Source organism: Podarcis tiliguerta (genome assembly GCF_965153285.1).
Source record: "Podarcis tiliguerta genome assembly, chromosome: 5".
In the NCBI taxonomy this organism is placed as follows: Eukaryota; Metazoa; Chordata; class Lepidosauria; order Squamata; family Lacertidae; genus Podarcis; species Podarcis tiliguerta.
Window position 1 is genome coordinate 35,296,610 of NC_139538.1, and position 14,355 is coordinate 35,310,964.

At 43.7% G+C, this 14,355-nt stretch overlaps 2 protein-coding genes across 6 annotated transcripts in view; both read right to left on the minus strand.

Moving 5' to 3' along the window:
- UBXN7 (UBX domain protein 7) overlaps positions 1-1,549 on the minus strand; it is a 28,583-nt gene extending 27,034 nt beyond the window's left edge. The window contains exon 1 of one of the 4 annotated variants that reach the window (XM_083443117.1): positions 1,245-1,549. In XM_083443117.1, the coding sequence (XP_083299243.1) occupies positions 1,245-1,317 (73 nt within the window). In that variant the 5' untranslated portion in view covers positions 1,318-1,549. Of the gene's footprint in view, positions 1-319 lie in introns of all 4 variants that reach the window. The other 3 variants (XM_083443118.1, XM_083443120.1, XM_083443119.1) reach the window with 3 other exon arrangements.
- Positions 1,550-5,171: 3,622 nt separating this feature from the next.
- RNF168 (ring finger protein 168) lies at positions 5,172-13,658 on the minus strand. Of its 2 annotated transcripts, none has more exons than XM_083441306.1 (7): positions 12,943-13,658; positions 10,634-10,971; positions 9,498-9,574; positions 9,166-9,342; positions 7,274-7,383; positions 6,712-6,799; positions 5,172-6,485 (listed from the first exon to the last, which is right to left on the minus strand). In XM_083441306.1, exons 2-7 carry the CDS (start codon positions 10,932-10,934, stop codon positions 5,781-5,783), a joined length of 1,458 nt encoding a protein of 485 aa, XP_083297432.1. In that variant the 5' UTR covers positions 10,935-10,971; positions 12,943-13,658; the 3' UTR covers positions 5,172-5,780. The 2 variants fall into 2 exon arrangements, with proteins under 2 accessions (XP_083297432.1, XP_083297433.1); XM_083441307.1 differs by having other exon boundaries at positions 13,118-13,528.
- Between the last annotated feature and the right edge of the window lie 697 nt (positions 13,659-14,355).

The window sequence follows — 14,355 nt, forward strand, 5'->3', positions numbered from 1 at the left end:
GGCAATTTGATGTATATCTACTCAGAAATAAGTGCATATTGAATTGCAGCCTTAATTTGTCAGTGAGACCTAGAAAACAGAGGGGGATAACTTCATCTCAGGAAAAGGCTGGAAGAAGGTTGGAGAAGATTGCTAAGTAGTGGCCTAAGAGAAATTTGTAAAATTATGAACAATATATAGACAGTATTACCAGACGTTCTACTCTTTCAAAATTAGTATTCAACAAACTGACAGGCAGTAAGTTCAGGACAGAAGACGGACTTATTTAAACAGTTCACAATTAATCTATGAAATGCCTTGCCACAAGACCATCACTAACCTTAGAAACAACTAATGTATTACCACCAGCTGCCTCTCCCCATGCCCTGAAACATCCATTGCTAGGGTCCATGTCACATTTGTAGAACTGTATTTTGTTGTCTTTATTATGTGCCTTGCCTAATTCATGCAGTTACAAATTTTCTCAAATACCCAGGTATAAAGTCGTCCTGTAGAAATTCTGTTTCGTAAGTATCTGATAAGAATGAATACTTCTGTGGGATATTCTTCCTCTCACAACTGTAGAGGGTACGTATACCAACAGCGATCCCTTCCTTATCTCATTATCAGCCTATTAAAAATGGATTTTTGCTCTACTGCATTACTTGTGTCAATAATGACTCAACCCAGCAGCACAGAAAGCCAAAAAAGAAGGGAGGTCGGGAGAGGAGCTTTCATCTCAGGAAATGAAACGGGACGGGCATTTCTAAGCGTCAGGTCTCGTTCTTCCCTCCACCCCCCAAAGACAACGATCAAGCCTCAACTCCCAACTCCTTCTGGAGGATGTGACACTGCGGCCCGCTTGAGCGCTCTCCTTTTCGCTCTCTGGGAAATGCATACTCGACCCCATCTTATGCCCCCCCCTACCTTCCTCCACAAAGGAATTCCCCCTCAACTCCCCGCTGCACATCGTACTTGCCCTTACCCGTGGCAAAGCACAGCCCCGGGCCCCTATTTCGACTCCCTCCACACAATCCCCTTTTCCACAGGAGAACCGCCACCCCCTCCCCGCTCCCCCCGCCGGCTCCCTCTGGGTCTCTCTCTCCTCTCTGCCTGCCGCCAACTCCGTCACAGACGTCGCCCTCCTCTCCTCTCCTCCCCCGACCCCATGCAAAGCCCCTCTTCCCCCAGCCTTACATCCCGCCCCATAGCAGAAACGGCTCCAGCCCTCGCTTAAGCTTATTCCGGGTTTTCGCGCGCCTCACCCGTGATGGCGGTGAATTGCTGGATTAACCCCTTCAACGCTGAGGCGGCAGCGGAGCCCCCGGGCGCCGCCATCTTGCCGCCTCTACCGCCGAACAACAACACCCGCCACCTGCCGGCTGCAGTGCGCAGGCGCAGAACCACCGCACCCCAGTCTCCCCTTGCTCGCTTTCAACTTCAACAGTCAAGCTTTATTGGGAGCGCGACGCTGTGAGACACAGGGAAGAGGAAGAGGGGTTCTGTGTGCCGGTGCTCGCGCTCCTGTCGTCCGCCCCCAACAGATGGCATCCCAGTCGCCGATCGACGCCCTCTAGCGGCCGGCGGATTGTATTTCCCCCTAAACTCGCGGCCGGCGGAAGCCGCTGAGAGATAAAAGTGGAATCCGAGGAAGTGGCCGCGCAATTCTCCTGCGGGACTCGGGGGAGGAGGAAGGTGCTTCATGGCAGCTCACGCCTGTTGCCATTTCTGGGTTGTGTCATTATTATTGACACAAGTAATGCATATATTTTTAGCTAAGGTAAAGGTCTAGGGCAGTATATTATTATTATATATTTCAATCAACTTGTTTTTATAATTGGTTGTTAGCCGCCCTGAGCCCGGTCTTGGCTGGGGAGGGCGGGGTATAAATAAAAATTATTATTATTATTATAAATACCGTCAGGTGTAGTGGCGAAGTCCTGTTTCCCTGGCATGGGCGTAGCCAAGGGAGGCAGGAGGGGCAGCTGCCCCCCCCCCATCAATAAAAACACATAGCTAGCTGAGGTTCTTCCCCCACTCAACAAAATCCTCGCTATGCCCATGCCATGTTCCCTGAGTTAGATATTAGAAGTACTGCTGCATGGTGCTTCCATGCAGGGTTAATTCAGTACAACTGATGCAGAATTCAGCAGCCAGGTTGCTCACTGGGGCAAGACAGTTTGAGCATCTAAAGTGCAAGTACAGTGGTACCTCGGGATGCAAACGGGATCCGTTCCGGAGCCCCGTTCGCATCCAGAAGCAAAGGTAACTAGCGACGGCACGTCTGCGCACGCACACGTCGCTTTTCACGGCTTCTGCGCATGACGTCATTTTGAGCGTCTGCGCATGCACGAGCGGGGAAACCCAGAAGTAATGCGCTCCGTTACTTCCGGGTTGCCACGGAGCGCAACTAGAATGCGCTCAACATGAAGCATATTCAACCCGAGGTATGACTGTAGATAAATAGGTATTGCTGAGGCAGGAAGGTAAACGGCGTTTTCATGTACTCCATCACGGTCCTCCCATGTGCCAGTAGTTTAGTCATGCTGGCCACGTGACCCGGAAAGCAGTCTGTGGACAAACGCTGGCTCCCTCAGCCTGAAAAGTGAGACGAGTGCCACACCCCATAGTCGCCTTTGACTAGACTTAACTGTCCAGGGGTCCTTTACCTTACCTAAAAATACTTAAAATACGCCTCCCCCCCCCCCCCGCATATTCAGTGCCCTGGACCCTGTGATCATCAGTGGAGGCCCTTCTTCAGAGGCAATGCAAGAACTGTGGTGGCTCCTCACTTGTGGAATGTTCTCCTGCCGGAGGCTCACCTGGCGCCTTCATTACTTATCTTCTGATACCAGGCGAAAACATTTCTCAGTAACTAGGCCTTTTAAAATATATTTATGGGAGTGGGGTTTATTGGTTTGTTGGGGGGGGTTGTTACGTATTTTCTGCTCTCGTTTTGTATTTTTATGTTGTGAACTGCACTGTCATCTTCAGATGAAGGGTGGTATACAAATCTAATTAATAATAGTAATAATAAAGAATGGGCCATCATCACCAACCGCTTCATGGAAAGTAATGCACAGCCACAGAAAGTAGTGGGACTGACATGAGCTGCCTTCAAGCGGAGTCCCCATGGCACCACCTTGAAGACAAGCCAGATGCACCCTCTCCCGGTAGACCACATAAGCACAACCATGTCCAGCTGAGCTGGAATGGAAATGAAAGCAATCATTTTTGTATATCGCTTTCATGCAGTATCTGTTCTAGTATCAGTGGAGTACTTAGGTAAATGTATATGTTTGCTCCTCCTCCTGGAAGACTTATGCCCCAAAGTGCACTACTACATTTTTTACAATTATGCTATAAGCCATGGACAGCCAACATGGTGCCCTCCAGATGCTGTTAGACTAAACTCCCAGCATCCCTACTGGTCACCATGACTGGGGCTGATGGGAATTGTAGTCCAACTTCTGGTTACCTCTCTTGTATAGGCATCATCATATAAGGTAAGTCAGTATTTCCCATGTTGCAAAACGGACTGGTGCTTAAAGCAGTTAACCTAAGGCTATCTTGTTGATTCATTAAGTGAGCTTTGAAGCTGGGTCAGGTCAATTTGATTCCTAGTTTAGGTTACAATCCTAATCCATGACTGGAAGAAGTGGGAGTATGATGGAGCAGCACATCCAGCTGTGCTGGCACCAACCAGGGTGAAAGGTAGCAGGGAAAGGGAAGGTCTTTCTGGAGGCTTTTGTGAGATTTTGGACAGTCCCGCAAGATCTTGTGAGATCTTCCCAGAGGACAGTCAGAGAGCTTAAAAGCTCTTTCCGCACAGAAGAAACCCAGTGTGCAATCTGTACAATTGAGTTCTGACTGGCCACCAAGCGTGTAAAGCTGTGATTGTGCAAGTTAAATGCATGCAAGTTGTAAGTCAACTATGTTTCTGATGTGGAAGTGAGTTCTGTTGCTTTTATAGCCAAAACTGCGCAATCCATGCACAAAATGGCGGTATCAGCATGTTGCGCTGAGGTTTGAAAATCTTAGAGGGAAGACACCCCCCCCCCAAAATAGTCTAATGAGTACTGAACATGTTCAGTGGTCACAGAATACTGTTGATAAAAAATGGAAAAATGAGTGTGAGGGAATATCAAATAGGGTATCATGAAATTTTTAAAAACCTATAAATAACAATTAGAATGTCATTGAAGAGGGTGTGGCTGACTGGAACACTGAGCAGGAACACTCCACAATTCTAATTCAGTATGATAAAAGCATTAAAAGCTTATTTAAAAATGGTAGGCAGACCACCATGATAATCTCTCTGAAATGTGCAAAATTTGTTTTTAAAGTGAATTTAATCAATTAGAACTATAAAAAGTTATTTTTACAGTTTTCTATAACGTGTACCTCAGTGCACTTGAATATATACAATATTGGATGCAAGTTGGCAGTGCTTCAAATTAAAAACAAACAACTACAGGGGAATCCCCACTTATGCAGCAGTTCCATTCCAGGATGCATGCAAACGGGATTCCCTTGTTCAGCCCCCATTTTCCCCCCTTTTGGTACCATTTTTGGTGTGCATGTCAGTGAGAGCGTGTGTGCTGATTGTGTGCAATTGGGGAGTTGCCTGTAAATGTGATGGAGCTGCTGTACTGTTCAAACAGTCTGAAATAATGTGTTTGTGGAAGGAGACTGTCCAATTACTTACTCTAATTGTATCTAAAGATTTACTTTCCAGATGATCTTAACTTCTGATTAATATATTATCTGCAGCAAATATTCCAATATTCCAAAAAAGGAGAAAATAACTGAGAAGTCTTCTACATAACATTGGCTAGGAAATTTTTGAAGTAATCTTCATTTCGTCAAACTAACTCTGAGGTTCAGGGAGGGGTCTTTAAGTTTCATTTTTATCAGAGCTGTAACTAGTTTAGAGACTGTGGGACATTATAAAAATATTGCTCAGGAGATGGTTATTATGAAATTTAGAATACGAAAGTAATATTCATTTTTATATATTGTGGAAATTATTTAATGTCACCATGTTTTTTATGGGAAATGTACTTATTACTGTAAGAAATATGAATTAATAATGGGGGGGGGGGATATGCACAGGCTCCATCTTCAGACATTACTTGAATATATATTAACATCCCCTACTGAACTGTGGAAATTCATTCAAGGTAGGATAGTTTTCTCATGAAGCTTGAAAGCCATTTTAATGGATTATGTTCTAATCAAATAATTCCAAGAAATAGAAAAAAACACTAGGGAGAAAAATAGGAATTATTAAGTTCAGGGCAGATATATATAGGGGCAATGTAAAGGATGACATTTGGGTCATTTGCTATGTGCTCCAGCAATAAAAGTGTAAGTCTGAATCAACATCAACAGTGTCAAGGTTATACTGACCCATCAAACAGAGGGATGTCTCAGTTCAAGCCAAGTTTACATATCTTTTCAAATTTTCGTACTATTGTTGTGGTAGGGAACTGGGAGGAGGTAATAGGAAACTGGTTTGATTACACAGTGAACACTACATGAACTGTAGTGCATGATGGTTTTAAACAAACATCTCTCTTGACATTCAGAGCAATCTCTTACCATGCATGCATTAAAGAAGTGAATTGCAACAAGTAAAAGCAAGTGGGCATACAGCAGGCACAACTGATTCCGAATCAAGTTTCACATTAATTCTGAAAGCACTTGATCCCTGAAGAAATAATTGTTTGACTAGGTCAGCTTTTCAACAGTGCCCCTTCATTAACTCCAATCAATGTCATGAAAGTATTAGTGTTCATCTAGTTTGTCGCAGGCCTCTTAAACATCTGAAGAATTGTTTTTTGCTTGCCTGAAAGCACTTCTGTGTCTTTTGAGTTAGAGCTGTTGACACAATTCAAAACATTTCCTCCTTTTACAGAAGGTGACTTTGCCTGGAGCTGGTTAGAGGGTTTCCAGTTCTCATTGTGGGAGCTTCTGTGTAGTTTTCGCTTATCTGTTTCAAGTGGGCTGTTTGAAGACTTTGAGTTCTTTGAAAGCCTGCTCCGTTTCCTTGCAACTGGAGATTCTTTTACTGACTGAGATGTTGTAGGACGCAAATGGTATTCATCTGGAGACCCTTTTTTGCGATTTAGCATGTTCTGTTCTTTGTTCATTTCCCTCTGAAGCTTCAGAGCCAGACGTCTATCCTCTTCTTCTTGCTTTTGCCTTTCATAAAACTGCTGCTCCAAACTTATCTGCCTTTCTATATCATCCATCTCTTCTTCATCATCAGTTTGTGAGAAAGTTCTTTTCCTTTTATCATTCAAGTATGAATCAACTGCTGCTTCAGGGAAGGATTCTTGAGATGTTCTCAACTGCATGTCTATTGTAAAACTCTCATTTTTATAGTCATAACCATCCGCACCTCTCTTTGCCTCCCTGATTGCCTGTGAAGATAGTGTGGGCATTTCATTTTCTCTTCCCTTTTCTCTTGATGTACAGATGTTTTTAGTGTTGCTGCTCTCCTGGAAGAAAGAAATGTGCAAATTATAGCTGTCAAATACAGTTCACTATTCCCAAAAGATTTTGCATGTACTCATGTTATAAATATGAAAAAGAACTGGCATTCATATTGGCAATATGGAGTATGGAAATGTATGGGATATTAAAATTCACATAGATATCACATGTACTTATATGAGAATGCTGAAATCTTTATACTCCACAGGAATCAATATATGTATACATTACCTCAGAAAAGGAGCCAGAATGTTCTTCTTGCCAATTTGTAAAGCACCTCTTTGGAGGCAAGGAATTAAAGGGCTTTGGAGACAAATACCTTAAGGAAAAAGGAACATAAGTACACTTTTACAGCATGTGAAGAACAAAGTCTTAAGGCAAAGTCAGCATAATTCTTAACTTAATGCAATCCCTTTTCTATTCAGAAGTAAGTCCTACTGAAGTCAGTAGGTAAGTGGGACTAAGACTGCAGTCTAAGAGCAGAGCATGTGGCAAAATGTTATAAAACTAAGCTTTTTATATTGCTTATGCTGCCAGGAGCGACGGCGGAAAAGCATGTGGTCAGAACCAGCTTGGGGAAGTCCAAACTAGGCCAAGGTTTCCAAAATGAGAAAATGCACCACCTTCATATCGTTGTTTTTTTAAAAAACCACAACCCCATCAATTGAAAACTGCCAAAATAAAGTCATATCATAAAGCTCCTATTATCATACTGTTAAATTTCTCCTTCCATGGTGTATATAACGAATTATGTACCAAGAAACCAAGAGACAAATTACTGGATCCAACTTACTTTTTAATGTCCACAGAACTGCAGCTTTTGCTTTTTGATGTTTTGCCAGAATCGGAGGGGGAGGGTCCATGTGACAGGCTGCTGTTCATTTGCTCCTCAGCAGAGCTGTTCTGTATTGACAAAAAAGCACACCAATATAAATAAACATGTTCTTATACAGTCATTAGTCTTTTGGCACAATTTAATACAATCCTAATACATGCAAATGATTTAAACCATTATAAACAAACTCTAATATATCCGTACTGTTCCCAACAAAGGAAACCCTTAGAGCCCTTATTTATATCATACAGTTCCCAGAGTGTTGAAATAAAATGCTATCATGAGGCCATCACCCACCAAATCTCCCTAATAAGAGGGAGGTGTAAAAGAAGCATATTGTGATAGAAGAGGGCAGAACCCACCCCCCTCAGAAACAACTGACTGAAGAATTCAGGGACAGAATCTCTGAGTAGGCTCTAATGTAAAACACCAATGAAAGAAACCACTGTTACTGAGACCAAACCCAGGTGGAACTTTCCTCCCATCTACAATAGAATCCAGTGGGTTTTCATTGCCACCACCTCCCATCATGGAAGAAAATGGGTTTTGGCTTTTACCTGGTTCAATATGTGCTCATTTCGCTAGGAACACTTCTAGGTTTAATCTTAAGATTCATTCATAACAGGCATTAGATTCTTAACTAGAAGTAGGAATATTAAAGAAAAATGTTCACAAGTGAAGCCCACTAATTTAAATTAAAAGTAACAGGTTGGAATTTCCTGCATTTGTAATATAAATGTGTAATCTGTAGTCATTTCAAAACTTAGAATTCTTCCAAGTTACATCTTTTAATTTTTAACACAGCTTTTTTCAATTCCAGATTAATCAGAATAGTCAAAGGAGGTAGATCTTGTGAAACCAGGGGGAAATGTTACATTGGGATAGTGAAATAAGCAGACTACATAGAATCAATGTTCAATATGTTGATAATATCTACTTTTTATGTAGAAAGCAGATAAATGTTGGCATCCATCTGCCTCAAAAGAAAATGGATTAGTCCTCCAGAGGTGATGTCAAACTGCTGGAGAATCATAGCGGCTGCTGTGGCTGCAGAGACCGGTAATTCTTAACTGCTGCCTCCCGCATTGTTTCTACTGCATTAGCAGCACAGAAGTGACCTCTCCAAGGTGCTAGCCTGAGCAGTATGCATGGAGGCCCTGGGCTGCTCAGATGACAAGAGCCCTCTCTCTTAGCATCACTGATATGGTCCAAAGGGAAGTAGAGCAATACATTTCGTACCAGCTTTCTGGCTGCAGGAGTTGCCAGAAAGATGCATACAAGACACCATCAAACTGCCTTGAGGACTTTGAATTTATGTACTGTTTACTTCTTAGGCTTTTCTTCTCCCAAAGATGTCCCACAAAGTAGCAGGTAGAGGTATTTTGCTCTGGGTTTGCTCCCAAAGCCTTTCTCACAAATGAGTATAGCTGCAAGGCAGCAGAGGTTTAGGATCAGTTTTCCTTCTCCTAGATGGGCTGCCTTCCCATGCTGATGAGCCCCATCTTGGGGCATATATAGGTTCTTTAGATAGGTAACACTGAAAAGGTGCCTGGTATGTACCTTCTTCAAATTTTAAGGCTTGAGAAAATAAACTGATGGTATTCTAAGTCACACTTTTTGGAACATTCCGTCTGCACAAGCATTATAGCTTGCCAGATGGAACAATCTTCCCCTCTCCTTGCTCTGTGCGCTGCTCTGGGGTATTCTCTTGATCCGCTCTAAGCCAATTTCAGGAGGCACTGGGGGGAAGGGGGATGCCTCACTGCATAAGTGAAAGCCCTTATGATGGGGCGCATTCTGTCCTGAGAATTTAATTGAACTGAGTTGTCTACCATCAAGCTGCTACTTACCAGATCGCAACTTAGTTTCCGTGCCAATATTTCATCTAGTAGTAATTGTTCTTCCATCTGTTTTTTCCTTTCTTCTGCTAGCCTCTGCTCTTCTTCCTCTTCTGCCAATAGCCTCTGAATATACTCTTTGCTTGCATTGCTTGCTTCTTCTTCATGAGCCAGTCGTTCTGCTTCTGCCTGAAGTAAGAGTATATCATAACTTATTTCTGACTTTTTCTTGCAGTTTAGAGACTGAACACCATAGCCAAAAGCTTTTTCTTTTGACTGAAGCTTTTGTGGTTTTTTTCTGAAAACTGACTATTAGTGGGTCCCACACAGCTTTCTAGATTTACCTTGCTTATCTCTTCTTCATACTCCTGTCTTAATTCTCCAGGTTTACTTAAACAGCGCACTGGCTGATGTAGGCACACTATCCAGAAAAGAAAAGATTTGAGAAATATAGTTATTAATGAACCAATTAAGGACTGTAGTTTTCCTATAAAGAAACATCAAGTTCCAATTTAATCTCAGTACTATATGACAGAATACACTTCTAAAGTCACATCAAAATGTAGTTGATCACTTAAATGCTGTTCTGTCACTGACAGTTTCTGACTTCCTTGGTACTAAAGGATTAAGTAAACCTCCAATATAAATAAGTAAAAGAAGGCTTCAAAGTTTTTCAAAAGAAACTGCAATTGTTTGTTTCAGCCCTTGCACTCTTTGATTTGACTTCTTTAGTAATGGACAAATTCTTGAACTAAGTTCCAAAGAACTACACAACTAGTTCTGTGAATCCAAAAGGGCTTTAAATGCTACTGAAATAGAAGATTAAAAAAATAATAATAATTTGGCTAAAGGTCAAATGAAACTTTTTAAAAAAATATTTCACCGGGCTAGGACAAGCTCTTAATGTAAAACTAAATTCTGGCCCAGAGGTTTCAAACCCATTCATGTAGACAAGACTATTCCAATTCTGTAGTGCTCACTTTCAGCAATGGTTACTTTTCCATATTCTATTACTTCAGCCTTGCAAATAAACCAGGAAATGCTGGTACCCACAAATGTTTTACTATCCACCTGTCCACTATCCACACTGTAGGCATGCCAATGCCTTAAAAAACATTCCCCAACAAAGCAATCCATTTTGAGCTTTCAAATGTGTCCTTGTCTTGCCACCTGGAGGATATCTTTACTTTCTCCAGACCACAAAGTGGATGGCTGGATACTTACCTGTATTTTTCGCTCTATAACACACACCCGACCATAACACGCACATAGTTTTTAGAGGAGGAAAATCCGTAGGCATGCCACCCGTAGGCATTCCCTCCATAACACGCACAGACATTTCCCCTTACTTTTTAGGAGGAAAAAAGTGAGTGTTATGGTGCAAAAAGTACGGTAATTTACTGTGTTCCCAAAAGCATTATTCTAACCTTTTAAACATTTGTAACATATTTATAAGGCCATATATGCCAGGTTTACTCACTATCTTCTTCTACATCCTGTCCACTAATTCTGCGTTGGCATTCTTCTGGAAAATGTTTTTGAATCTTTTCCCATAATTCCAAATTAATAAGAGTGTTATTGCGGGCATTATATCGTGCCCAAGAAGAGACTCGCCGACGACAGAAAGGGCAGTACAGGCTGCTCTTTTCCACTGTAAGCTGAAAACAGGAATTGCAGAGAGTGTGGTTGCATGGCAGTGTGACTGGTTCCAGTAAAATCTCCATGCAGATATTACAGCGACAGTCAGATAAGGACAGTGGAGCCTCCGATTTCTTCGACATGCTGTCTAAGGGAAGGTGACTAGTGCATCATCAGCATCTGAAACCATGACACAGCATCTGCTTAGAATCATCAAAAATGCAGAAAAGTTATCACTACTGGCTCAGCTATTTGGCGCTTTACCTTACAATGTTCTCAACATCCTTCTCTGATCTAACCTTTTTATCACACCTCTCCCATGGTGTATGTTTGATGTGCACACTGTATAATGGGTGAGCAAACTTTTTCCGCAGGGAGCCGGTCCACTGTCCCTCAGAATTTGTTGAGGGCCGGCCTATCTATCTATCTGTATATATAAAACAAATTTCTATGCACACTGTGAGGGGGGCAAGTAGTCCTCCTCCCAGCCCCAGCCGCCTTCTTGGTTTGCCGCCTGCCTCATTCGCCGAAGGGCTGGTGATGGTGGCGTGAAACGGGCTTCCTCCCCACCTAGATAAAGAAGGCGCTGTGCTTACCTTCCCAGGGGCTGCCGCCGCTGTCACCACCACCACCACTTCTCGTGAAGCGGATAGGCAGAGAGAGATAATCTGCTCCGCTCTCTGGCCCACAGGAGCACCAGGGCAGCGGCACGAGGAAGAGGCCGAGCGGCGGCGGCTTTGCCAATCAAACGCAGCTGAGGTAAACCAGGCAGAGTTTGATTGGCAGAGCTGCCGCCGCTCGGCCGCTTCCTCCCATTGCCATCACTGGGAGTCTTGGCTTCGCAGCGGGTTCTGGCTTCACGGCACGGGCCAGATCTAGGAGCCAGGTGGGCCAGATCCGGCCCGGGGGCCTTAGTTTGCCGACCCCTGCTGTTTAAGTTCTACATAGAACAGTCCTATCACCTATGAGTCTGCATCAACATATTCGGTATTCATTCAAGAGCCTGTGCTTTGCTTTATTTTATTATATCCTCTGCCAATTTACAGCCTGAGGTATTAGAAGTACTGGGCTTGCATGTTCCCCTGTCTTTACAAATGGGCAGGAGGAGGACGTCTACAAAGTTTAGTTTTACTAAAGAATTGTGGTTCAGCTTTACATATGAACCAAGGATCTTTGTTTAAAACAAAATGTGGTCAATGTCAAAACAACCAACTAGCCTTATTTGGTTCAGTCTTCTCTATGTATATATGGAGGAACACAGCTTAAGTCCTTATCTTCACTTGTTAAATGGGATGAAAACAAGCATGTATTCATATTTTACTAACTGAAAGTGGTTGAAATGAATTGAAATACCACTTTCCAGTCCAAAGAGAAACCTGCAGCTGCTTTTCACATGTGCCTGTGAAGCTCAAAATTCTAGTAAGAACCCTGCTTAGTATTTACTGTTAATTTCAACAATTTGTTTAACGCTTAGTCATAGTCATCTCTAATCAGTGTACAGGAGGTCCAGTAAGATGAAAAATAAACGAACGCTATACAATCAGAATTCATTAAAAAAGTTTGTTGCAATAAAAAACATCAGTAAGCACGAGAAGGTCAACAGGGAGGGGGCCCAAAATACTGACAGTAAGGCTCCTTGTGGGTACAAACCATGTATCCGAGCCATGGAGCAGTGGTGTGTGTTAACAGCAACTCCCTTGACGGCCCCAGTGATTAGGAATATAAAGGATCAGTCAGTCCCTGAGGTATCCCAGATCCAAGTTGCTAAAAGCCTTGAAAATTAATACAAAATCCTTGAACCTGGACTGGTAGCATATGGGCAGTCAGTGCAAGCTTCTGAGTACTGTAGTTACATGCATTTACATTGCATAGAACAGTATTTTCATTACAAGTAGGCATCATGCTGTTATTAAAAGCTGCTTGCCAATTTAGACACAAAAATGGCTTCACAAAACATCGTGCACAGATATAGGATGCTGGTGCAGGAACAACAGGTCAATTCAAAAAGCACTGATAATTTCTAAACAGAAAAATGGGGCGGGGCTTGCAGTGAGAGACCTTTCTCATATACAAAAGCTTACTCAAGGTATGTCGAGTCAAACCAGTAAGAATCACCTTTCATATCCTATTCGCATTTAACCTGAAACTCACCTACATGCACTGTTTTCTGGTTCCCAACTTGTTTTAATAAGATTTTTTTTTTTGCCCGAAGACTACAGGTGTGTGCGCTCACAACAAGAAGTTTGGCCAGAGATATGTGTGCTCAATTCCCTTCCACGAACATTTCAGTGAATATACGCGGGAAAGTGTGAGTTGCGAGTCCTACTGTTACTGCTGTTGGTTCTCCTCGTCCTCCTCTTCTTCTCCTCACACTGGAGAAAAGTTCTTCAGCTTCCCCACTGTCAGGAGCGAAGGCCAAGAAGCCACTCGACGTCCGCCCCACATTTCTAGGCCAGAGGCCTAGGAAACATTCGCCTCAGGGGGCCCCGGCTGACAAGTGGGAACTAAGCGGAGCCTGAGGCCGCGGGGCTTCCAGAACCGATTCACCGTTCCGACGCTTGACTTCCCGTTGCTAGGCGCCAAAATGGAGACCCCGGAAGAGGAAACCGCGCGGGAGCCCGGCGACTCGGTGTCCGCCTCTCTCGGAATTCTGACCCGCCACTTCCCCCCCTCCCTCCCGTTCCACGCGCGTGCGCGAGAAAGCCCGCCCAACGGCTAGCTTTTATTCCGAGAAAGGGCGAGGAAGCGGGAGAGGCGTCTAACCTGCCTCAGCGCGCGCAGACGACGCGCGCATGCGTGCCAGGAGAACTCCTGTACAGCCGCGCCTACAAGCGCGCGGAGGGAAATCCCGCCCCTTTCTGCCTCTGCGCTTAGTCCTGCCGCAGGCTTCGAGCGTGGAATAATCGAGTTGCATTACTGCAACTGGTGCGGGAGGGCCAGTGCGGGTGTGCTGTTTGATTCGGAGCACCGCAGGCTTTTGAGTACTATGGTGGGGGAAAGCGTTTTATTGAGCCACAATGTATAAAATAATGAAACACGAATAATTGCAAGATTGCTGTACTCATTTTGAGAGCTTTTTGTGTTTATGCTCAAGTGTTTTGTTCCCCCCCACCATAGTGTTTATACAATTGGTTCAGTCTGTTTGGGCAACGACTTTAGAAAACGAACCAACCGTTATTTGCTTTTTAAGATTGCAGTTAATTATATTTAGACAACCGTTTTTGGCTTAAGAGAAGGTTGGAGGACCATAAGGTCCGGGGGGGGGGTGGTATATAAATGCAATAAGCGACTTGGGACCAGCTTACCTGAAAGAGTGCCTTCTGTGATGGAAATGGGCATAGAGCTTGATCCTCTTCAGAGGCATACTGTGGGTGCCTCCACCCAGGCTGGCCCAAAACCCGAGGTGTACCCCAAAATAGCACTCCCCTACCCACCAGGACAGAAAGGGTGAGAGAAAATCTACATCAGGAGCGAGAGAGAGAGAAGAAAAATCAACCAGATTTGCTGCTTCTCTGGATCCTGCCACCTGAGGCAGTTGCCTCACCTTGCCTCGTGCATGGGCCA

Bases quoted from the DNA above. Each gene is read 5' to 3' on its own strand.
- RNF168 (XM_083441306.1), bottom strand. From the start codon at position 10,934: ATGTCGAAGAAATCGGAGGCTCCACTGTCCTTATCTGACTGTCGCTGT. The intron at 9,575-10,633 runs GTGAGTAAACCT...TTTTCTGGATAG, and splicing joins ACAGGATGTAGAAGAAGATA to TGTGCCTACATCAGCCAGTG. The intron at 6,800-7,273 runs GTAAGTTGGATC...TTTTTCCTTAAG, and splicing joins AGTTCTGTGGACATTAAAAA to GTATTTGTCTCCAAAGCCCT.